Source organism: Tenebrio molitor, chromosome 1 (genome assembly GCF_963966145.1).
Source record: "Tenebrio molitor chromosome 1, icTenMoli1.1, whole genome shotgun sequence".
Lineage (NCBI taxonomy): Eukaryota > Metazoa > Arthropoda > Insecta > Coleoptera > Tenebrionidae > Tenebrio > Tenebrio molitor.
The window spans coordinates 18186969-18212831 of record NC_091046.1 but is presented as its reverse complement, the minus strand read 5'-3'; the positions used below and the strand labels follow the sequence as shown (position 1 = coordinate 18212831).

The following is a 25863-nucleotide window of genomic DNA, read 5'->3' as shown; positions in this document are numbered from 1 at the left end:
GCACACTGCTTTATAAATGTTTCTATGGAAATGATTGGGAGGAGTAAGGTTACGTTTGTGACTGACGGGCACCTTTGAGTATTATTGTTGCTAAACTACCAAGATAATCAGGTAATCACCTTTAACTCTGCAGCGTACCTACTAGGAATTTTGACCAAATTTTCAATCATTTGTATCTCGAAAACGAACAAACTTTTATAAGAAAATTTGTTTGTCTATGACTTCTTCTCATCATCACCAATTACCGTTTTTTTTTTCCAAACTTATTTTAGAATCACCCTGTATGTATGTATAAAGTGATAATTTAAGATAATAATTTGAGGAACTTAATAGCTACATTTTTTGGTATGAAGATTTTTTTGGGTATATATCTATCCCCAGTAATTAAAATACGCTAACCAAAAGTACATTTTCATTGTGTCGTGGCTCTTCCTGTATATCCAGATTCTGAAAAATGTCTACTTTCTCTAACTAGCTGATCAATATTTTTGTTAGAATTAACTGTTCCTACTAACGCCGAATGGAGTCTCGATGCCAACCAGCACATGATAAATGCAGATAAAAATAGTAAACATCCCAAAATGGCGGCAATAACTAGGAACGTGCTACAAGAACTTTCCATAGCAGCAGTTCGATGATAAAATTCACCAGGCATTAATACAGTATATTCTAAATTTTCTTTAATTTTGGTGTACTGCGTTGTATTATTATATTTTTTTAGAGAAGCTGGATGTTCTGGAGCTTCAACAATTTCAATTGCTTCCGTATTACGACGTCTTCTACCATGTCCTGATGGCTCAAATAAATCCAAACAGAAATCTGGTTGACAATCAGCTGCGTCCATACAAGCTTTAATTTGTGAATGGATCCATAGTGTTGATCTTTCCTTCATCGTACTTAAAAGAAAAGCTTCGAAATCTAGAAAGACTTCGTTGTGTCGCTCTCGATACCGTGCCGGTTGGTGTGGAATGATGGACGCAAAATCACGATTTCTGCACCTGAAATACAGTAAATAAATATCGCTTTAAAGAATGGACCATAACGGTATAGCGTAATTTTGGTTTTACAAAACTACAATTTTGAGGAAATACCCGGTGACTATAAATGAATGTGCCTTTTTTTCATAGGTTGATAATAGGTAGGTACTATTATTGGTTATTCTATCTTTTTTAATGTGATAACACTGGTAACTGACATAAACATAGGCGTACTTGTCTATTTGACACAATTTGTTAATACATAAAATGTCAAAATGACGTTTTGTACGCCAATGTGTTAAAATAGTATATAACGGTATTAGGCCGATATGGGTTATGTAACAGACGAGGTTGAGATATTGTAAAATCGAGGCAGAGCCGAGATTTTATAATCAACCTCGTCTGTTATATCCATATCGGCCGTATGTTGTTTTATAGTTTTCTTTATATCAATAATACTTAACATTTAACGATGATTTATTTGTAAGACTGACATTCCTCTTTACTTCAAAAATTAAATTTAGTTGTCATCTGTGCCGTAACCGTAGCAACGGTAGCAAAAATAACGGCCTCGGTCTGATAATTTTGAATAACGGCCTAGTCTGTTATGGGTATCATATCAATCAAGCATTGAGTACTGATAAATCCTAATAACAGTATGGTATAAAGAAAAGTATTTTTTATTAATGTAAAGTAGCGCTTTTTAAAATTTATAGGATTTGGAACGGGAAAAATGCGAAATGTATGAAAATATCTTAATTAAATAAATTTTTAAATTACAAACCCATCTTTAACCAGTGCTACACTTCCTGACATATGCGGGTCATCAGGGTCAGGACTAACAGTGACCTCCATCAATTTGACATACTTCCAAGCAGATTCAGGGCTAATGCGGGCCCTTAGTTGGAGTTTAGTGCCAATTGGTACTGCTTGATCTACTGGCAGTTCGCTGTTTGTCATATTACTAATTCTAGCAGCCGGTGCTTCTTTATATAAGGCTACTTCATATTCTAAGCGCCCTGGTGTTTCTTCAACCACTCCTGATACACGTGCTCCATGTGGACTATAAAAAACTTTGTATGTAAACTCTAAATATGAGAAATTCTGAAAGCTAACGAACAATCAAAATGATTTGAATATATCTTCAGGAAAACCTATTTCAAAGTGTTTTAAAAAATTTGTTGGTGTGAGCCTATGCGATTTGGTGTTGTCAAATAATAATAAGACAATAATTATTATTGTCGTGTTGCAGTGTTATTAAAGAAATACAAATTGTAAAAATGTGTTTACAATTGACAACAATAAAAAGAGAAAAATAATAATGTTTAACCACCACCCGGCGGCACGACAATTTTGCCGGAGTACCTACATACACTATTACGTATTACATAGTACTATTACGGATATTACTGTCAAGCAGTGACGTGGGAAATAGAATAGACGGAGCATCACCATGTAAAGCGTTGATTCATATATGCAACGTTCTAAGTAAGGGCAAGTTATGCAGCAATAATAGCAAATCTGTTCTGTATTTGCCTAACATTTATGTGTCAGTTGCGCGCGAGGTTGCGCGGGTTGCAGAGGTATCGTATCTGTTGTTTTTATATTAACAAAAAGGACCTATTTGTTTGCTTTCATATAATTATAAAACTCATACTTTTTGAAGATGACTAGCACGTGTTATGTTAAAAATTGCAAAAAAGAACAATAACCCTTCTATAGATAATGTCATTACAAGGATCTGTAATGTTGTTTTTGCTACTTTACCCTCTAACTTATTTTCTCCTATAGATATATTTTAGATTTTGAATTTTTTTCGGAAAATCATAATTTTATATTAATCAAACAAATAATTGTTAATTATACCAAAATTAGACTTCATTACTTTAACAAACAATTCAACAAAAATTTAAAAGGTAAGTCTGTAAGACAGCTTTTTTGTTCGACACTGTCAGAATTTGAGAATTCTCTCCTGCGTGAACGGATTTTGATAAATGCCACAACTTGTCGAAACGAAACGTCAAGGTAGTTTTAAAGATTTTAAGCGATGTGGATCCTTTAAGGGGCTCGTCGAACAAAAAGCGTTGTATTCAACTCGTTCGTGTGTAAATTGGGATTTTTTTGGCATGAGTGGGCCAGTTTAAAACGCGAGTGAAACGAGCATTTTAAAGGCCCCCTCATGCCAAAAAAAAATCCCAACTTACACACAAACTCGTTAAATAAACTACTATTTAACAAAGGTTGTACTTTTTAAACATCGATAAATTAATTTGGCTTTTGTCCGTTTTTATTTAATGTATCTTTTTATTGTATTTTGTTATCCCCATCATTATAAAACTTTCGCAACAGCAACCAGCAATACAATCGGTGGCCATCTTGGTAAGGGCAAAAATGTACAGGTGGGAATCAAAGCGGTGTATCTTACGCTCCGTCTATTCATTTCCCACGTCACTGTTGTCAAGTAATAGTGCAGTGCTAATCAACATAATTTCCGTCGTCTCGCTTCCACATTTTGACTTTGTTGTGTTTTTATATTATGTTCTGTGTTAATGTTAAGTAGAGTAAACTTTTTTCATTGACGTCTGAATTTTTTTTTTTTTGCTCAAGATTCATTTAATTTCTGTTTTTAGACAACTGTGAATATACTGTGGCCTAGTTTACAAGAGTTGGCTTACTCGTACAACGCTTAAATAAAAATCTCGTTTTGCTTCGCTGAATCTTAGTATTTACATTTTATTCTTATTACACTCTAGTAGACCGTAATAAGAAAAATTAAGGTACTTACAAGCTACCAGCAAAACCAGCTGCCTTGTTTTCAATAACCGTTGGTTCCGGCGGCTTACACATAATAATCAATTCTTGATCTGACTGCATCACAACACCTGGAAATTGTGGAAACCACACTCTGACATGAACAAATCCCTGTAACAATGTTATTTATAAAAGCATTGAGATAGATATTCCTTTATCCTTACGTTACGTTTCAAAACGCCACACCTGCTAAAATCGGAAATTTTGAGATTATACTTCAAACCAGTTGGATCAGAGAGATCCGGTCTAACTTGGCAGACATGATCTGTTTCCGGGTCCACTCCTCGGTCGTCTGCGAATAAAGGATTTCCTTTAAAACCATCTGGTTTTCTTAATTTTGCTAGGATAGAATCTCGACTGCCTATACTATTGCCGTTAGCAAACGTGCACTGGATTTCGGTCACTGTAACATTAGTTTTAATGAGTAGTGTTAAGTCTAAAACAAAAAAGGTTGTACGTTTATGCTAATTTAAATGTCACTTTGCGGAGTAATACGCATTTGTTTCATTTAACTGTTTTAAAAGAGAGTTGTTATTTTTTAAGTGCAAACTAGAAAATCTTAAAATATTCATATTGACAGTTTTTACTTAAAACGAATCAAAAACACTGAATTATTATATACAGAGTGGCTACGAAAATTGGAGTCACGTTTCTTCATATTACTAAGAGATGTCGCTGTTTTTACAATAAATCCAAGGCCATCTGAATCAAAAAGCTACGCTTATATAGGCCCATACACAATGGCGTTAACGTTACGTCGATGTTAAAACGTTAATGTTAACGTTAGATCTAGAAATTCAAAATTACATGTATTTCATTGTGGACCATTCACAATGACGTTATGATGAAAATTAATGTTGCATGATATTGTTAGCGTTAACGTTAGTTCTAGAAATGTTCTGGATTCTTAACGTTACATTCTAACATTAGCCAACGGAAATAATTTATAAAAAGTACTGAAATACATGTAGTTAGATCTAATGTTAACATTAACGTTTTAACATCGACGTAACGTTAACGCCATTGTGAAAGGGCTGTAAGGCCGTTTCAATTTTCGATTTTTCCATATAAACTTTGTTTCTGTGACATTTCGGGCGGCAGAACCTTTTTGCGCTCCATCTACCGATTTCGAACGCAATCGATTGAGACTTTTTACTTTGAGGTTAAGTGCTTAAAACGTCAATTAAAACATGAATGCAATAAAATATCCAAGATCCGAGCTTATTTTGGATACATTCTGGACTAGCAAAATACCAATAAATTAGAATTGCAAAAAAACATGAAATCATAACACAAGGTAGGTTAAAACAATTTATAACTTTAATATTTTTCTGCAAAGGAGTTTGTTCTGGGTAATTATTAAGGTTCGGATTTTATGTAAAAAACATCTTTTTTGTTATTAGGAATATCAAGCCTATATTTTGAATATATCCATTCTACACTGAAATAATGAGATTAACAATTAAAAAAAATTACATATTTTGCATAAAATATGGTTTTAGTACATATTTTTAGTTTTTGTGGATAAAGTGAATATTTTCTTCTTTTCCGACATAAAATGGTATATTTTTGACAAATTGTTAAGTTTATTACGGTCGCCGACAGTGTTCACTGGAATTTTTCCCACTGACAAGATAAGAAATGCAACTTATTTTAGTTTCTATGAATTCTGTTGATTTACAAGAAGAATTATATTTTACAAGCCGATGGTCCATTGTAGGTAAACGAGCTGCTCTTTAATTTTGTTAAGTTGTTATGTCAAAACCCGTAACCTTTAGCTGAACAGAATCTCCATACTGTACACGTTCAGACTGATATATATGAAATACTATTTACTTGAATTGATTTGGATGTGATAGGAATGGTTGGAATGACGAAAGACTCTACAGGATTTTGGGGTATAGGAATTTCAAGCGGAGTTTCAGTGGGAAAAATGTAAAAAACAAAAACATTAATAAGATGACAGTAATTAATAACTGGAGGTTCCTGATTATGACTGTGAAAACTACTAAGTAATTGATCGAAAAATCAGAAGAGGAAGCTCATTTTATTTTCTCATATTTCGTGGTTGACTTCGCTTCTATGTAGACATATTTCATGTATCAATAAACACCACAAGTCTGTTTTAATTATAGATACTTACAAAAATAGAAGGAACAGCATCTTTACATAAGCGTCGTCTTTTGGAGGTTGTAATTATGAAGTCTTGTTGAAAATGCCGCTCACAAATTTCTGAGTAATCCGTAATTTTTGTAGTGTCTTATATTACAAATACAAATAAAAAGGCTGTCCTTATCATTGTCTGCATAAATTTGCTTACCGCAAAACGTTTCAAAAGCTTCGAACCATTTTTGTCTTTGTTCCATATTGTTCGGAATTTCAAATAAGCGAACATCTTTTGCCCCACAAATGAAACACGCTTTTACCATTTTATGTAAAATAAACATTTTAAATTGCCGCCAATATTGTAGCTTTAATTCGTTGATCGGCCACCGAGGGCGCGCAATAAGGTTCTGTCTTCTTTTGTTTTATGGCCACTCTGCAGAAACAATTATCATGGACAATGAAACGGCCTTATAAGCGTAGCTTTTTGATTCAGACGGCCTTGAATAAATCAAGGCCATCTGAATCAAAAAGCTACGCTTATAAGGCCGTTTCAATTTTCGATTTTTCCCAATTTTTCCATATAAACTTTGTTTCTGTGACATTTCGGGCGGCAGAACCAAGGTTGGTAGAACTGACTAATTTGTATAATAGGTTGCCTCGTTTCCATTTAAAGCAATAGTCTGAATTTTTTCCCCCCGCAAAAGTTACTCGTGACGTCACAGTGTACTAAACTTTTACTACAGAGTCTGTCGATCATGCATTAGGTGTTCCTTCGCTAGAATAAATTCCAAAAAGCCACCCAATAAACTCCACGGAGCTTATAAACCTTAGGTTCTATTCGAACACCCAAAATTTCTGGGTTGATTTTACGTCACGAGTTACTTTCCCCCCCGCCCCGCAATTTTCAACGAGGCAACCTATTATACAAATTAGTCAGTTCTACCAACCTTGGGCAGAACCTTTTTGCGCTCCATCTACCGATTTCGAACGCAGTCGATTGAGACTTTCTCCACTTTTTACTTTGAGGTTAAGTGCTTAAAACATCAATTAAAACATGAATGCTATAAAATATCCAAGATCCGAGCTTATTTTGGATACATACTGGACTAACAAAATACTAATAAATTAGAATTGCAAAAAAACATGAAATCGTAACACAAGGTAGGTTAGAACAATTTATAACTTTAATATTTTTCTGCAAAGTGCTTTGTTCTGGATTGCACATTTCTTCTTTAATAAATATGTTTTTTCTTGACAAATATGTATTATCTAAAACTGGTTTCAGCGTTGCAATTATTATCAGCTCGCAGATCTGATTTTTATGTACCAGACAAAATGAAAGTATTGGATTTTCTAGCAAATGAGGGCCGATTATCTCAACCATTTGGTGGCATATACTCCGCAGAAATACTATTTACTTGAATTGATTTGGATGTGATTGGAACGGTTGGAATGACGAAAGATTCTACAGGATTTTGGGGCACAGGAATTTCAACCGGAGTTTCAGTGGGAAAAGTCTAAAAAACAAAAACATGACAGTAATTAAGAACTGGAGCCACTGGAGGTCCCTGACTATGACTGTGAAAACTAATAAGCAATTGATCGAAAAATGAGAAGAGGAAGCTCATTTTGTTTTCTCATATTTCGTGGTTGACTTCGCTTCTATGTATCAATGTATCCATAAACACCACAAGTCTGTTTTAATTATAGATACTTACAAAAATAGAAGGACAAGGAACAGCATCTTTACATAAGCGTCGTCTTTTGGGGGTTGTAATTATAAAGTCTTGTTGAAAATGCCGCTCACAAATTTCTGAGTAATCCGTAATTTTTGTAGTCTTTTATATTACAAATACAAATTAAAAGGTTGTCCTTAGTGTCTGCATAAATTTGCTTACCGCAAAACGTTTCAAAAGCTTCGAACCATTTTTGTCTTTGTTTCATAATGCTAGGAATTTCAAATAAGCGAATATCTTTTGCCCCACAAATGAAACACGCTTGTACCATTTTATGTAAAATAGAAAGGTAATATTTTAAATTGCCGCCAATATTGTAGCTTTGATTCGTTAATCAGCCACCGAGGGCGCGCAATAAGGTTCTGTCTTCTTTTGTTTTATGGCCACTCTGCAGAAACATTTATCGTGGGCATTGAAACGGCCTTATAAGAGTAGCTTTTTGATTCAGATGGCCTTGAATAAATATGAGGATCAAAAAAATATATTTAATTAAATGGCAACATAGAATTCAATATTTCGTACAATTGTCAATGTCACTGTCAGCGAATAAGTATCATAAAATGGTATTATCCTGCTAAAGAAGGTCGATCTGGTAGAACAGCAGCTGTAATAGTGCGGGATCATTATCGTGCAACATATCCTAATCGGCTACCACCAACATTTGGCTACATTTTTGAAAGCATAGTTACGTAAAAAAAAAAACAATGTTGCCAGCAATTCCTCTTAAATTTTTTTTTGTGGTTCCATCTTTTGGGCAAATGTGGAAAAGTGACTCCAATTTTCGTAGCCAGGCTGTATACATATAAAAGTAGAATTACAAAATTTAATTTCCTGATCACCCAATTTATAGAAAAAAATAAACCATTGTTATAGTAATAAAATATTGGTGCCGTGCCTTCAAATAAATTCGGAATTAGAGTTGGCTGTGATTTTATTATGAAGTTGGTAACACGCAATTTTTAAAGGCACAGCAATGACCTTGGACAGCACAGTACACGTGTTAAACGTCTATTACCAACCGTTACTAGATAAAATACAAAATACAAATAAATCACAGCCTACTGTAATTCCGAATTTATTTGAAGGCACGGTACAAAATTTAATAAAACCGTAGAATTTTCTAAACGCTCATGCAGTTTCATTTTGTTAGTTGGCGACTGGCAACTAGCACGCGTAGTTGTATAACTACAGTTTTAATGTGCGAGACGCGTGGTATTTTTTTGCTTCTTAAGTTTGTCTTATTTCTTTGTGAAAATTACGTTGTTTTTCGTATAACGGTCCAAGATAGATAATAACACAATGGTATAAACTAAATGACATTGTTTAACTTTTACTTGTCACATATTTATGCCTTTAGTTTCACTGAGTCTCAGTTAAAGTAAATGTACAATGTGTTCATAAAGTTCGGAGTAAATTCTATAAAAAAGCCTCGAAGAGGTCATCTTTGTTTTTAAATAGTGCATATTCTTCAGTACTTCACTTTTGTTGATAGCTCTTCATTTCCTAATAATGACGTCATCCACTTTTTTCTTCACTTTCTAATAGAGATTCGTACTAAAGTCGGGCCAACCAACAGATATAGTAATAAAACCGCCCCCTAGTGCCCGCTTATTTTAAAGAGCAGCTTCCAATTGGCTTATTTAAAACATGCGCAGATTTTTGAAAGCCTGATATACATCCACAAAAATTTTTCTCAGTCTATCAACTACAGTGAGCGGCAAAAGTATGGAATAAATTCATTAAAAATGAAACAAAATTTTTTTCAAAAAAATCTTTGGACAAGTAAATTTTAGTGTATAAAAATACCTATTTTAATACAAAATAAAATTCCAAGCAGTCATTTGTTTTCGAGTTATGATGTCATCGATAGTTTTTTTAAATGGAAACCCCATATTTTTTTTCTTGATTCTGATAGCCCTTTTAATTGTCTAAACGCCAGTATAAAAATTTTGTTACCTTACATAAGGAAATTTAAAAAAAAAAAAATGTTGGAAAAAATAAATTTTATAACGAACAAAAACAAGTCAAAAACTGTGTTAGTAAGTACTTAAAATTATGGAATTAAATGTTCGAATTGCCATCCCCCAGCTTGTTGACAATAAGCAAGTTTATGAAGAAATTCCTCCTGTTTTAGTTTTAACTAGTTTTTTCCCCGCACCCAATCAAAATTAAAATTTCTGTACGTTGTGTTTCTGTTAAATGAATCATTTTCGAAAACGTTTTGTAAAACAAATAACACATACGAATGAAATTGACAGTAACATTTGACTGTTTTACCTACTTGATTTTTTGACTTGTTTTTGTTCGTTATAAAATTTATTTTTTTCTTAAAAATTTTCTTATGTAAGATAATAAAATTTTTATATTTTCATTTAGACAATTAAAAGGGCTATCAGAATCAAGAAAAAAAATAGGGGGTTTCTATTTAAAAAAAAGTATCGATGACGTCATCACTCGAAAACAAATGGCTGCTTGGAATTTTCTTTGGTATTTTTATAAACTATAACTGACCTGTCCAAAGATTTTTTTTTAAATTTTGTTTAATTTTTAAGGAATTTATTCCACACTTTTGCCGCTCACTATCACATTCTTATAACAATGACAAAAATGGTAAAGAACCTGCTTCATTGTGAAACAGGCTTCGGCGTATACCGTTCTGCGCAACTAGGCCACATCCCCTTTAGCTTAACGATGAAAGAAAAACATTTGTATTCTACCTTACGACAAATTTTACTTCAAAAATTTAATTTAATTTTTAATGTAAAAATTTTAATTGACTCAAACAAAAACAAACATCTAAGGTTAATAATAAAATTTAATGCAAATGTTGAAGTTGCCTCCCGCCAACCATTTGGTATAGTGCATTCATTTTAAATGTTGGGTTTTGTAATAAAACTTGCCTGATTTGACACTTTTCCGAAACTCAGTGAATCTAAAACTGTGTTCAATATATTCGGGTCCAAAATTAAAGAATGGTGGGATCGGGATCAACTTTTAGAAGACCAAGTGAAACCATTAACATTTGTTGCCAATACTGGTGAATCATCTAGTAAATTTGATTCAGATGACGATTAATTTTTTATTTGTTTACGTATTTTATTATTTATTTTTCACTTACTTTAAAAGATACATGTAATGGATACTTTACTTATTACTCTTAATTCTTTATTAAGTAATCTTATTTGTCAAATACATTATTTAAAATCAACAATCTCTTTACATTTTTTTGGTCACTGATCACAAAATGTGTTTTAATTTTTTTTTACTTGTGGATATTTTAACGTCTCTTTCTTTTGCTCGTCGATAAGATGGTGAAAGTACGACGTGGTACCAGTTTTATATGAACAGAGGGATTCCTACTTTACGGTACCGATACAATGAAAATTTGCCGCTTTCGTAATTTATGGTGTTTTGAGTTTACAACTTTACCCAACGTTTAAAATGAATACCCTATACTCACTGACACATTGTACACTGCGCCCGATATTGTCAGTGCTTATTTTTTGTTCCATTGCAGCGCGAATTCTTGCCGCAAATCTTCTAAATTGTTTGGTCTATTAAAATAAGCCTTCGATTTTAACTAACTATTCTATTGGGAGAAAAAAAATACATCAAAAATTAAATTAAATTTTTGAAATAAAATTCATTTTCTAAAAAAAAACAATTTTTTTTCATTCATTGTTTAGCTAGTACGAAGATCTATCAGAAAGAGAAGAAAAAAGTGGGGGTGGCTTTTAAAAAAATAATTGATGACGTCATTACTAAGAGATAAAAAAACCTGTCAACATAAGTAATGTACAGTTAATTTCAAAATTATAGAGTACACCTAATTTTCTACAGTGTGAATTTCACTTACATTTTTTGTCAAAGATCAATGTCAATTTTGACAAACAAAATGCCTAATCTAACCGAAAACGCGAAAGTGCTCATTCTTTCCAAATTAGAAGAAGGGTCGTCGATCCAGATCGTAGCCCAGTATTATAACATCGCGAAGAGCACCGTGCAGAGGATAAAACAGACAATATTATGGTGTTCTAAAATATCAGCGACGTTTTATGTTGTCAAACTTACCTAACCTATATAAAAATATGACGTTCAAATTTCAAAAAGATATCTTTACATGTGGAAAAATTTGTAATAAATCGACTTCTTGATTTTTGAGGTGTACTCTATAATTTTGAAATTAACTGTACTGAATAATATGCACTTTTTAAAAACAAACTTGACCTTTTCGAGGATTTTTCTCAGAAATTAATACTTACAGTTTTATCGAATTTATTCTGAACTTTATAAAATACGAGTTGGTATCTATATCGGGTGTGTCAAAAAGGTCGGATAAACTTTTTAGCACGTACCTACTATTCATAGATACCGAAAAAAATAATAAAAAAAACCGGTACTATCTTTTTTTAATGGTATATGACCTCTTTAACAGTTACAGAAAAAAAATTCCATTGTTAGATCACTTAAGTATGGTATTAGTTGTATGGTTTACATTGTCATAAAAGTGTTTTATTGAATTTTTGTGTTCTCTCTAAAAGAATAGTTTGGTTTTAATCAAGTTAAAGTTAGTGAATAAAACAAACTATCTATTTCTGGTTTCCAAGGAAACATTTGTACTTGATACTAATTTCGACTATCGCTATTGAGGTAACATAGCGCAATGGTGCCGGTTTGGTCATTAGTTTTTAAAGAAATACTGACTACACGATGTCTGCACAAAAAAATTTCCTTCAAATTAGTGATCTCTGAAATACCCCCCAGCTATGCTTAAAAGTTTATCCGACCTTTTTGACACACCCGATATACAGGGCCTCTCAGAACTGGCGGACCAAAATAATACGGTGAAATCATCATCTTCGGGGAATAATAGGAAAAATATTTTAAAAAATCCATGCTCATTGAATTTTAAAATAAGAAAAAAGTACCTTAAAAAATTATACATATTAGTAACTATCGAAACAAATTTGATTGTTGCAAAGACATAATAATTGAATATTATGTCAAAATAAATTATTTTTGACAATTACAAAAGTCATTAAAAACGCTTAATGTTTACTTCTTCAGAATATTTTGATATGCTTGTCTTATATGGACAGTGTGATGAGAATGCCACAGTTGCTGCTAAGGAGTACGCAGTTCGTTTTCTCAACAGGGAACATCCTAGCAGAAATGCTATAACCTGAAAAATACTATAACCTAAAAACGCCCGTCATTGCACAAACAATGCAGATACCCAACAATGCATATTATGCATCATTTGAAATGCATCCATAGTTACAAATAAAGCAGGAAAACTAATTTATAGGTAACTTAACATCGACAACAGGATTCGTCAGTTTAAATTGCTTCTTTCCTAATTACTATTTAAGATAGATTTTTTTCCTATTATTTCCAGAAGAATATAGCCTAAGGGAGTCCGTTTCGGCTCAGGGACGCGAGGGTCGCGGGTTCGATTCCGACCCAGGGCGAAAAAAAAAAGGCTATATTCTATCTCGTGATTCGGAAGTCACGTTAAGCCATTGGTCCCGGTCTATTGAGTTGGTCATCACGCCCCTCATAGATTTGTAAACCAGTCCTAGACTGTGTAACAACATTTTAAGGCAGAATATAGCCTAAGGGAGTCCGTTTCGGCTCAGGGACGCGAGGGTCGCGGGTTCGATTCCGACCCAGGGCGAAATTTAAAAAAAAAAATGAAAAAAAAAAAGGCTATATTCTGTCTCGGAAGTCACGTTAAGCCATTGGTCCCGGTCTACTGAGTTGGTCAACATGCCCCTCATAGATTTGTAAAGCAGTCCTAGACTGTGTAACAATTTTTTTTTTTTTATAGCTTTTATTAACCCAAGAACAAAACTGTCCACAAAGGGTAACAAATAATAAGTAATGTATAGAAATATAATATTCATAGGCATATACATAAATAACAATAAAAGAGAAAAGAAAAGGTAAAAAAAACAACCTAGAAAATAATATAATAGAGAAAAATTAAATAAAGAAAAATTAAATAAATCCCCAACATAATCAGCAAATACACCAACCACATCTAATTCAACAAAGACAATGCTTCAGATATTCGACGACGGAATGTACCAGCATGATATTCAAATATATCAGCAAATAGCTGCAACTGGTTATACAACGTACACATAGCAATAATTGGTGAATTTTGGTGGTGATTAGTGCTTGAAAGTTGATTGCAGAATGTAGCATGTAGTGACCCAGTTTAAAATTTAAATTTAAATTTCCGGTACCGAACAGACCTTGCGAAGAGCGATCCAATATTCCAAAAATCTGTAAGTTACATCTGAACCGATTACACTACCGTTCTGAGTAGATATTTTGTGTCCCCGTGAAGAATCCGGCAGTTTCTTTTTTTATCCACACGGGTAATTATTTATCTGACGTTCGTTGTCCGTTGTTTTGTATTTGGGACCAGGACCACGTGGTAAGGGTATGTTGTAGATTTCATTTTGTTGCATGCTGTTGCTTTAAGAAGCGCCCATTTGTTAATTTTAAGCGTTATCTTTCCCCCGGGAGGTTCATTATTTTCGCAATCTGGTAATTTCGAAAATTAGGAGGCGTCGTCCGAACCGCGTGCGTCCATTTTGTTTTTTTTCCTTTCACTAAATTTTCTAACGGCACTCGACCCGCCATTTTCTTTTTTGTTTAACATTACCAGCGATTATTGTATTCGTGATTTATGTTGTTTACTGATATTTGTGCCTTTTAAGGTGGTTCTATTTTATCGTTATTTAACTTCACGTTTTGTTCTCTTTTATTTCCTCATTGTTTAATGTTGCGGTTTGTTTTTGCTTATGTTATCCTTGTTTAATGTTGCGTTTTGTTTTGTTTATTTGATCATTGTTTAATGTTGCGCTTTGTTTTGTTGAATTTTCGCATCGTTTAATGTTACGCGTTGTTCGATTGAATTAAACTCGGGTTTTCTTTATGTTGTTGTTAAGCACCGCTAGATTTCGCAAGAGTTAAAGTAAAATGTTGTAAGTGCGCCACTATGGGAGTTAGGTTTCAATCAGGAAGTCGTGGGGTTGTCTAGTAAATTTCTGGGGAGGGCCCGGTTAAGTTACGGCCGTTAGCGGAGGCGGACCTAAGCCCTGCTCGATGCGGCTCTGGGATGCTGACGTGAAACCTCCGTCGCGGTTCTAGAGATCTTAGGTTCTTGTCGGTAAACGGTTGGTTGGGGAAGGTGGAGCAAGCTCTGCTCGAAGCGGCTTGGGAAGCTCATCGTACAACCCCGAGGCGCTCTGTCACTCTTTCTTGGTCGGTGAAATAGCCCGACTTTCATTACTAACCCGAGTATCTTGAAACGTCGCTGGTCTCAAGCCGATTCAGATTATTCTTCTGAGTCCCCTCGCGGCCGAGAGTTTGTTACCTCCAGCTCTAAGCTCCCGTCGGCGTACCTTGACCGCGTAGTTCCAAATGAAACATTGTTTTGTCATTAATCGAATTGTAAAATATGAGTAATACCTGGGATACGGTTTTTGAAGAGGGTTTTTCATCCGTCCCTGTCTGTAATAACTGCACCATAATTGGTTTACTTATTTTGCAAGCTTTAACTGTCATTTTGTCTGTCATGTGCCCGTTTTTCTGTTATTTTAAATATTGTTGCATTCATCTTGTTTATCTTTGTGATGTACTCAACTAGTAATTTCTTGTACTTGGTTAAACTTAATTGCTGTCCTTTGTATTCGTTTCCATTTCTTTTTCATCCAAGTTATTACAGGCATTTTTAATAAAAGGTATTTTGCGTCCCTCACATGTGTGTTTTATTTGCGGCACTCTTCCAACTGGAACCCTCATCGTTTGCATCCCGAACCTTTTCCGCCAAAAGAAAATCACAACGTAGGGCTCCTCCGATTCGATGACGATCACGACCACATTTGTTACCGTTTTGCGCAGGTTCAAATATTTGGCGGAAAAAGTAATGTATTCAAATCATTACAAGCACTATAACGAATTCCCAATTTTGGGATTCTAAACTTTAACATTTCAACTAGTTCCGAACAATCAATCTTGCAATGCACGATTCTGTGTAAGTACAAAACAGATGCAATCTGACGCCTGACATACAAGGGTTCCAGCTGAAATTCATTGATTAAACATGTGTAGGCATAACCCCTAACTGGATAAGCACCAAATTTAACAAGGTACAAATACTTTAAAAATTTCCTTTGTATGGACTCAATGGAAGAAACATGAGTTTGATATCTAGGGTTCCATACCACACAAGCATATTCAAGGTGAGAGCGAATGAAAGTATAGAATAATAGTTTAAGGCAATCAATACTTTTAAAACTCTTAGTGTTCCTAAGATGATGAATTCACCGTATTATTTTGGTCCGCCAGTTCTGATAGACCCTGTATGTACTGTGGCGGAGTGCTTTTAACGTCGCAAGTGCTTAACAGCCCTTTCACAATGACGTTAACGTTAACGTTAGATCTAATTACATGTATTTTAGTATTTTTTTTAAATTATTTCCTTTGGCTAATGTTAGAATGTAACGTTAAGAATCCAGAATATTTCTGGGTCTAACGTTAACGCTAACAATATCATGCAACATTAACTTTCATCATAAGGCCATTGTGAACGGTCCAATTTACACACGAACTCGTTAAATAAACTACTATAAAATAAAATAAAAACACCTAAATGAAGCAGCATTTAAAATCCGCCAAAAATTAGAGAAAACCAAACCTATGGCACTAAAGAATGTCGCAATTCGATTATTTCATTACTCATCTGATTGAGAATATCAAAATTTTGTACTTGTGCTCACAATACAATGTGTATTAAAAAAAAAATGTTGTAGCACAGTCTAGGACTGGTTTACAAATCTATGAGGGGCATGATGACCAACTCAATAGACCTCATCTCGAAATCGTAGCCCTATACTAAACCAATGTAAACGCAATTTACTCCTAAAAACTTCAAATTTGAAGTTGAAAAGTTGCTCGACGGTTCTATCGATTCCTTTTGACTTAATTAAATGAGGAGAAATAATGAATTTTCGATTAAGGCAATAAATTGGTCGTTACGATTAAACAAACAGAATTTGATATTTACTCGTAGCGGTCTCATTTTTAACTTGTTTGAGTTCTAAAGTAGCTCATTGTAATCATGAATGAATAATCTAGTGAGGAGAAATCTTAGTTTTTCTTGAAATCGGTTAAATTCTGACTTACGAGGCAAAATAAAAAACGAAACTCATTGCACGAAAGTGTGATGATGGCAACCAACAATATCAGCAGCCCATGATTTACAGCACCCATTAGTTGAGCTGGGACTAGGCGCGTTTTTTTAACGTGGTTTCCCCGATAGGTATAATCCACAATGCTGTAAAAAAATGTTGAACTTTATACACGACGATAAAATTTAATTGTCAGATGATTTAGTAAGAAGAATCGTAGCAGTATGTGAACAAATACCACCAGAATTTTTATTGAACGCCGCAATGGGCGTCAGTGGAAGGTGTGGAATATGCCTTAGAGAGAATGGAGGTAATTTCGAACATTTGCTACAGTAAAGTTACATGGTTACTTGATTTTTGTAAATTCTATTTTTTTTATTAAAAACAAATTTTTGATTTTTGATTTTAATGTTTGTGTATTCAGAAGATAAACATCTATCAGAATAAAAATAAAAAAATGTACCGCGCAACTTAAAAAAACAAAGTTAGCTGCGGTCTGTCAAAGAATATAATGTCAAAAAAATCATAGCATGTCGGGCTATAGTGTTTCTAAAGCGATTTTGTTTGACGTATCATTTATTAAAATCGGATAAAAAATAAGGAAGTTATAGCACCAAAGATTTTTCATAATACACCCGGTATAAAATATAAAATACTAAAAATTACAGAGGTTTTAGGGCCAGTAACTAAACACGTGATCAGATTCAACCAATCGAAGTCTCGGTTTCATGGGTTAATTGCGAATTAAAATTTAATTCGAATTAAATATTTAATTCTTTTTCTATAAACTGGCCTTTAATTTAATTAATGCTGAATACGCGTAATTTAGTAATAGTTGCATGTTATTAATGATTGCTATTATAGGTCTTTTTTAATATGCATCTAACAGCCCTATTTTGGTACGCCTGAGATCAATTATTATTTCAGGTAACAAAGCGCCCAGATAAAATTTTTCTAATTGTTGTGTACCATATATTTGTCCAAAAGTCATCATATTTTTAGACTATCCCATTCTTCAAATCTTTTTGTGTAGACGACAAAATAACACTGTTTCCGTTTTGTAATACGTAACTGGCCTTCCACTTGATACATATAAACATGATTGTGTAGATTTCAATATACAATGTAATTCTTTTATCACTCTCGCCTGCATATTCAGTGGGATCGATTGTACAAAAGCCTATCTTTTTCGCTTTGATAGCTTCTTCAATTGTTTGATCACTTGCTGGAAACGGATATTTTACTACGATTTTTTGAACATAAAAAACTAAAAATTGGGAGCAAATTTTCCGCTAAAGACAAGCTGGTTAAAAAAGCTTTCGACCAATGCAATAATAAATACGGGGTGCCATTTGAAAAAAATGAGTTTTTGACATTTTTAGGTTGTAATGTTTAAAACTGTTGTTGAGTAAACACTCAACAGATGTGACAAACATTCAGGAATCAAATAGCGTCAATCATTTTAATTTATGTGCAATGATTTGCAAGGTACAAATTTTCAAACGGACCCCTGCAATTCGAAATTCTGGTAAAAGAAAGCGCCACAGATCAAAAACGACGGCAGATAAGTAAAAACGACCTCTATAGATGTGATTCATAATTTAGCATAGAATCCAAAAATGAAATCAAACTCGATAGGTTCCATTTAAAAAAAACATAACTTTAGTGTCTTTATAATATTCGGACACTCTGTATATATACCGCAATATTTTCCGAATGTGCAGTAGGAGCGTAGCTATCATATAGAATAAAGAAAAAGTTGAAATCTTTTATAACGAACAAGTTATGGAGCTTTTTCCCAACTCTGGTACACGCTGTATATCCAAATTGAAGTTGCAGCACTACAAATCAGATAATCAACGTTTAGAAACTCACGTATTCACATAGAAAGAAAACTTTCAAACTGCAAATAACAAGAAAACGCTTTCTTACATTCATAATGTATTTATATGTACTTGTATTAGAGACCCCCTCTGTAGCTATTCGCTCATCCCCAATAATAATCAAGAATTTTGCAGAAATGATCTTACTCATTAGTACCTATTAGGTAGGTATGAAGGATGTAAGTAAATAAAATCGGGTGATAATCCTTTTTGGTAAATAAATAATCGTTTCTGAGAAATAATCCCTAATTACAAATCAAGAAAAAGATAAAATAAATAAATAAAATTAATAAATTTTATTTTCTAACATGATATTTCAGTCAATTAATTGATTTCTAATCTATTCATTTAATATTATCTGCTTCAAATTTTTGAAATCTATTATTATTACATATTTAAATTCTTAGCCTGTGATCCGAAAATTATCATTGTCCAATAAGTTTTCATAATTTTACCTGTACCTCTACCACTAGACCGCTGTCTAGTAGAAACTATGAGATATCTCCAAAACTAAAGAAATAATATTTCCCGCAAAGAATATTTGCATTTTACAATCAAACTACCTGGAAGACCGCTCTCAGCGCACTGCACTTTGTGACCGTAAGGAACTCCCGCTGAGAAGGTTCAGCTGTCATGATAGATTCACCATGCATATGCAACCCAAATTCCTCGAAATTCGAGTTTTCACTTTGAGATGAGGATAGCCTTTTTTTTTCCGCCCTGGGTCGGAATCGAACCCGCCACCCTCGCGTCCCTGAGCCGAAACGGACTCCCTTAGGCTATATTTTGTGAGCACAAAATACTGGTATAGCATTTTCGTGTAGACACTTCCAAAACTCAATTTTGGAGTGAGTTTTGAAAGTGTCTGTAGTACTAGTACTACTTGTACTAGTATTCTTTGCACGTGATTGTACCTAGTTGGGTACAAGTTTCATATTTGAAACTTTATCATTCAATTAGGCATACAGTAATTGTTTTCTAAGTTTTGTACTCTTAAAATTTGATATCGTTTCACACACCTTGCAATAAATGCTTTTAATTAAACTAAAATGAAAAAACTAAACGAAAATTTAATAAAATGTTTCAATAATTAATATTTGAACAATAGGTGTTTGAAATTTATTAATTTTTTTTTCTAATATTCTTTCGAAGAAACTATCATTTAATTCTAATAAAAATAAGCTTTTTAAGGATGTCCCATTTAACCCATGTTCCTATTTATAAAAATTATGTATTTTGAAAACTTATGGATAAAGAACTATTTTAAAACATTTGAAAAGTAGCTTTCAACGAGTCTGTCTAAAATTTCAGGGTTCTAGCTTCAACCGTTTTAGCAGGACGGAGCCGGTTCCATACATAATCGCAACCCCGTATAATTGAAATATACATTGCGAAAACAGATTTCAGCTAAGATCATTGTTTGTTAAGTTATATTTAGCATGTCATAAAGTAAACGTAAAAGTAATACGTTAAATACACTCCGCACAACAATTATCGCATAACATTATGTTTATACGTGTAAAATTTGAACTTTAACTCAATTTTTTTTCTGTGTTATCCTTCCGAGAATGGAATAGTATAAAATCCATATTGCACATATCAACATAAGGAGTCACAGTCATTGATTAATTCGCTCTAAAGTATTGTGGTAAACGAGATGGTTCTGCAATATCTTGCATACAGTCAACAAAAATTAACACAAGCAGTGCAAAAATCAATTTTCTTAAAGATTAAATTTAGTTTATTTATACCAAATGTTTGCAAACCATTTGGCATTTGCTATGTACTTAAGAAACAAAGTGATGCGATAATTGTTGTGCGGTGTGTATAAGTAATTCCTTACCTTCATAATCCTGAGCTAACGTGTTAACCTGGAACAAAAATAAATTTAATTTAGCTTTATATTAAATTAGGTAGTACGAGTTAGTTAGCACATCAATGAATGTTCTTTTTTTTATTATAAAACAACAATAGTAATTTTGCAGTACCTCTATATAATGAGCAACTTTACTCCTTGATTGTATCGAGTAAAATGGCTCCTTTTTCCCCTTGGGCAAAAAAACATAGCCAACTCAAGCTAACTATTGTGTATCAAGGCCAAAAATGTGCATCTTTTTCGTCCGAGTCGGTTTTTTAGTCGAAAAGCACTTTTTGGGCATTGATACACAAAATATCTAGTATATGCACCTCAGGAGTGAATGATTTTCACCCTCAGTGCTTAGTAGAACCCTCGGGTTACAAACTGCACCTCGTGTAAAAATTATGCACCTCACTCCCTCGGTGCATAATCTACTATTATATTTTCAGAATGACATTGGCATTATTTTTTATATTCATAATAAGTGTTTTTTTCGTATAAATTATATGCGATTTAATCAAAACTTAATTATATAAAGTATACAGTTACCAATTAAAATGAAAAACTGAAAAATGTATAAAATGAAACATTTTCAACTAATTTTTAATCAATTTTAACGCATTCAGTTTTTACGATTTCTGTTTAAAAAAGTTTTCAGATTTATAAAATTGCCTTCAACGTGAACGGCACATCAAAATAAAGGGGAGACAAATGGCAATTCAATTTTGCAAATTCCTAGAAACTTTATTTAGAAATATTGTTGTAATTGATGAGTACTATTACCAGTTAAAATAAATGCACTTTTACTGTTACACCCTGTATTTAGAGCTTGTACGGTCACACTATACTGAATTGGTAGGTACCTTAATTTTACGGGCATAGTCTACAACTAATTAAAAATGAAACGCAATATTTCTTATTTGAACTACATAGTTACAACATTTTTTTTAACCTGTTAAAGACGTCTCTTGAGATGTGTTTACACCAACTGTAAGGTTCATTTTTATTTTTTATAAAATATGAATTTTATTATTTAGAATAGAATAAAATAGAATCAAAATAGAATTTAGAACAAATTAGTCATCTTAAATAACACGTTTATTTGAAATTTTATTTGCTTAGTCTGTTATTTGCTTTTTATTATTTAATTAGACAATTGCAGTTTACTTACACTGCAATTTTAACAGTAAAAGTTTACTGTTTCTCAACTGTAGATGATCAATAAAATGTAAGCTATTAGATTTATGCACAGCAACTAATTATACTTCTATCTAGACAGGTTGTTTGTACTTGTAAACTACTACGATCAATTAGTCAGCTAACACCATGGTATTGCTAATCTATTACCAGCTCACACATAATATATTATAAGGTAGGTACCTATTTAGTTCTATTCAGAATGCAACAATGCTTTTGTTTATGAAAAATGAAAATGGTGTGAATAAGTGAAATTAAAATCCATTCATAAAATTATGAATTGGCTATGAAAATTGGTTGCTAGTAAAATTAAAAATTTTATTTTGTTACATCACCTGTTATAACCAATAAACAGCGAAGTTATTTAATTACAGTTATAAATGGTCTTATGCTCGTACATCCTTGTCACTATATTTATGGATTTGTCACGAATTACAAGTCTTTTTACTTTATACTTACTTATTGTATATTTTTTGTATAGGTAGTCGTTTACTTTATTTACATGTGATATATTTAACGATCTATTGATATTTTTACTACCATTTAGGGCCGGTTGCACCAACGCCAAATAATACATATGGGGTCAAAAATGCTTAGTTTGCGAGATAATCCACTAAAAAGTTCTACCGTCAACAAAAGGAATTGGGTGGAATTTTTTGATGAAACGTACAAAAATAAAAAGGAGCTATGTACTGCTTGACCAGAATAGCTTGGGGGATGAGATGCGCACAGAGCGAGTCTCTATAAGACAAGGATATGGCTATGGTACGGTACACTTAATGAAGCAAATCTGCTCAAATTACAAAAATTGTCAAAATTTGCCCCCCCTGTTCAATGCACAGATAAACCCACAAAACTCCAAGGAATTCAGATCGTAATTGTACCTACGTTTTTGTTGATTGTCGCGCAAACTAAGAGTTTTTGACTCCATATTAAGAGTTTTATGCTTATTTTTGATCGTAGAATCTGCTCTGAAATTTTGTCGATCGAATTCGGATACACCCTGTAGAGCGCTGCAAACTGCATAGAACAATTTTCTTAAATTCGAAGCAACTTGCTTCCAAAATTACTATTTTGTGTGCAACCGTACGCGAAATGAGCACTTCGCGTGCCTACAACAGGCCGCGAAATTGAATTTCGCAGCCGTTGCCTTGACGACAGCCGTAAAAGTAAAAGTCATTTTTATATTTATTTATTATCACAATTACAACATATCTATCTGCATATTTCCGGTGTAATCTTACAAAATCTGGATTGGTTACAGTTAAAGTTTGATTTTGTGTCAGGAACGGTCACTATTAGTGCAGAATTTTCATCCGGTTTGAAATTTCCGCCAATTTCAAATGAGACAGCCGCATGAGAAGAAGTCGATAAGAAAGATCACCATTATCGATCTTCGATCTATCATACATACACTCATGTGAATTAGGTTGATTTTGGTTAATTTTTCACCGATCAAAAAGAGAAATATCTCGTAACATTTCTTGAATGTCATCAACAGACATTTTGGTTTATTTGTGTCTTTGCACGGCTCCTGACATTTCCAGGATTAAAACAACCTAAAAAGGAACAGATGATACAACCTAGTATAACAGAACATTTACCTTCCACAATAAATAAATTCCAATAATAGGTAAGCCAGTACTACATTAACCGACACGGTTTTCACATTCTTCTTGTTACATCAGTCTCAAAGTCACTGTAACATTTTTCATTTTGCCTTTTCGATTTTTCAGGTTTCAAATGCGAAACTGCACAATTTATAATATTTTTTTAACTCTGGATGAGTACACGGAACTGAAACATCGTAATTTTCTTCGGACATTTTTGCAATTTTTCTCAAAGAGAATTGTTTTATTTATGTCGTTTCCATAGCGACATGGGGACATGACTTTATTTTTATTGACAATGAAGGAAACTTTACTTGTTCATTTTATAATTACAAATTTTCGGGTTGCACACAAAATGTTTTGTACACCTTGGCTACGAAATTCTTTGACGATCTCGAGGTTGTCTTGCCTCGGCCGCAAATCGGCCTTGGCGACAATTTTTCTCTCGGTTCGTCAAAGTACGATTTCGCATCCTTGATATACAAATAACTATTTAACTTGTTAAGTTCAGGTACAGTTGATTGCAAAAAAATCGAGTACATACAACATACATCATAAAAATCAAGAGCACTGAATTTTCCTATTTTTAACACATGTAAATCAGCCCTTTGTGACTTTTAATGGCATGCTTTTTCAAATTATAGATTATGTCATGTCTGACACAAGAATTGCCATTATATTTGGCGTAATAAATGGAAAGTTTTGACCTCGGTAACATCGAAATTGACAAGGATGAATTAAACTATAGAAAATTTGATGAACTCGATTTTTTTGCAATCGACTCTACCTGAACTTAACAAGTTAAATAGTTATTTGTATATCAAGGATGCGAAATCGTACTGTACATAGCTTTTATGACGGTAAAAAACATATTGCAAACTTTTTTTTCTTCTGCAGATGTTTGTTTACCAAATCAGATCAAGATTAATAACGGATCAAGTAAGGTGTCAATTTTTTTCATTGATCATTTAGCTAGTACGAAGACGTACCAGAAAAATAAGAAAAAAATGGGGGTTGTCATTTAGAAAAATTATTAATGACGTCATTATTAGGAGGTGACAAGCTGTCAATATAAGCAAAGTACTGAACAATATGCACTTTTTAAAAACAAAGTTGACCTGTTCAAGGATTTTTCTCAGAAATTAATACTTACATTTTTATCGAATTTATTCCGAACTTTATGAACGCACTGTATAATACATATGTAGTATCAGCTACAGGGTTATTATAAATTATTGCAGTCCAAGTAGGCGTAAAAACTGAATGTACAATTTATGATTGCCGCTCCATATAAAAAACATTAAAATGATGTAAATAAGTGAGTGCACACCGTTCACATACAAAAGTTAAATTGGGTGCAAAACAACTCGATATTTTTGAATTCAATCGTTGATTAAAAAAAATTAATAAAATTCTCATCACCGCGTTTTTCACCTGAAAAATTGACAGTTCACATGAAAGCGGCAAAAATTTCATAACATGGGCATGGCCTGCTTCAACTACAAATACTACAATCATTTATAATAACCCTGTATAAGACCGAAACCTACAGGAATGCAGGTCAGAGCATACAATTTAAAAAAAACTGTAGAGATCAGAGCATAACGCGTGGAATAAACACTCGAGGATTGTATATCGGTACTCTTGTGCTTTATTTTAAATTTTTTATGGCTAAAACCGGCACTGTTACGTTAAGTATCTCAGTTACTGTAACTGGGCGAAGAAACGAGAAGAAACATGGTTTTGTGACCCTATTTTATTACAGTTTCCCTCACTTAAAATATGCAAACCATTTAATTACACGCACCTATCTAATAAATTTTTAATGATCTAATTCTGATTGTAGTTCTTTTTAATGACTAAAAGCATCTAATGTACGATGATCATATTTTTCAATTTGATAAAAAATAAGTGAATAATTCCATTTCATGAATGAATATAATTCTATTTCCATCCTTTCAACGTGAAACACCATAATTAGTAAATAAAAGTTATATAACTCTTTGTTGTTTGTATAATAAATTTGACAACTACATACCGGGTGTAGAATGGATTTTGGTACATAGGCACTTTACGTGTAAAAATAAAAATCCTCGGATATTGGCTCCCCTAATTATTTTAGAACAAAGCCTTAAATACAAAAGTTTTAGAGTTTTAAAAATGGTTCCCAATTCTATTTTTTTTTGTTTTTTAACATCTTCCGGAAGTACACAATAATGGAAAAAAGAATTGAAGAATTTGTCAAAATAGCAACAGCTGTGAAGTGTAACCGAGGTGCCAACACTGACAACTAAAGATGACAATGTATGATATTTGACATGTCAAACTTAATTGGTCGCTCAGGATAGAATGCAGGAAATGTTGCTTGCACGTCTCTAAAAGACAATCGGGAGTAACAGCATTTTACGAAGTTAACTTTTTCTTCTTTGTTAAAAGAGTTCATTCTTTGAGGAATCAGCAAACTCGTTACGTTTGTCAA

At 33.1% G+C, this 25863-nt stretch overlaps 1 protein-coding gene across 1 annotated transcript in view; it reads right to left on the bottom strand.

Moving 5' to 3' along the window:
* Positions 1–387: 387 nt before the first annotated feature.
* Positions 388–25863, bottom strand: part of LOC138141472 (uncharacterized) — a 29983-nt gene continuing 4507 nt past the window's right edge. Inside the window, exons 2-6 of the mRNA XM_069062181.1 lie at positions 20563–20590; positions 3953–4191; positions 3763–3899; positions 1762–2040; positions 388–998 (exon numbers count right to left, since the gene is read on the bottom strand). Of these exons, the coding sequence (XP_068918282.1) occupies positions 413–998; positions 1762–2040; positions 3763–3899; positions 3953–4191; positions 20563–20590 (1269 nt within the window). The 3' untranslated portion in view covers positions 388–412. The remainder of the gene's footprint in view (positions 999–1761; positions 2041–3762; positions 3900–3952; positions 4192–20562; positions 20591–25863) is intronic.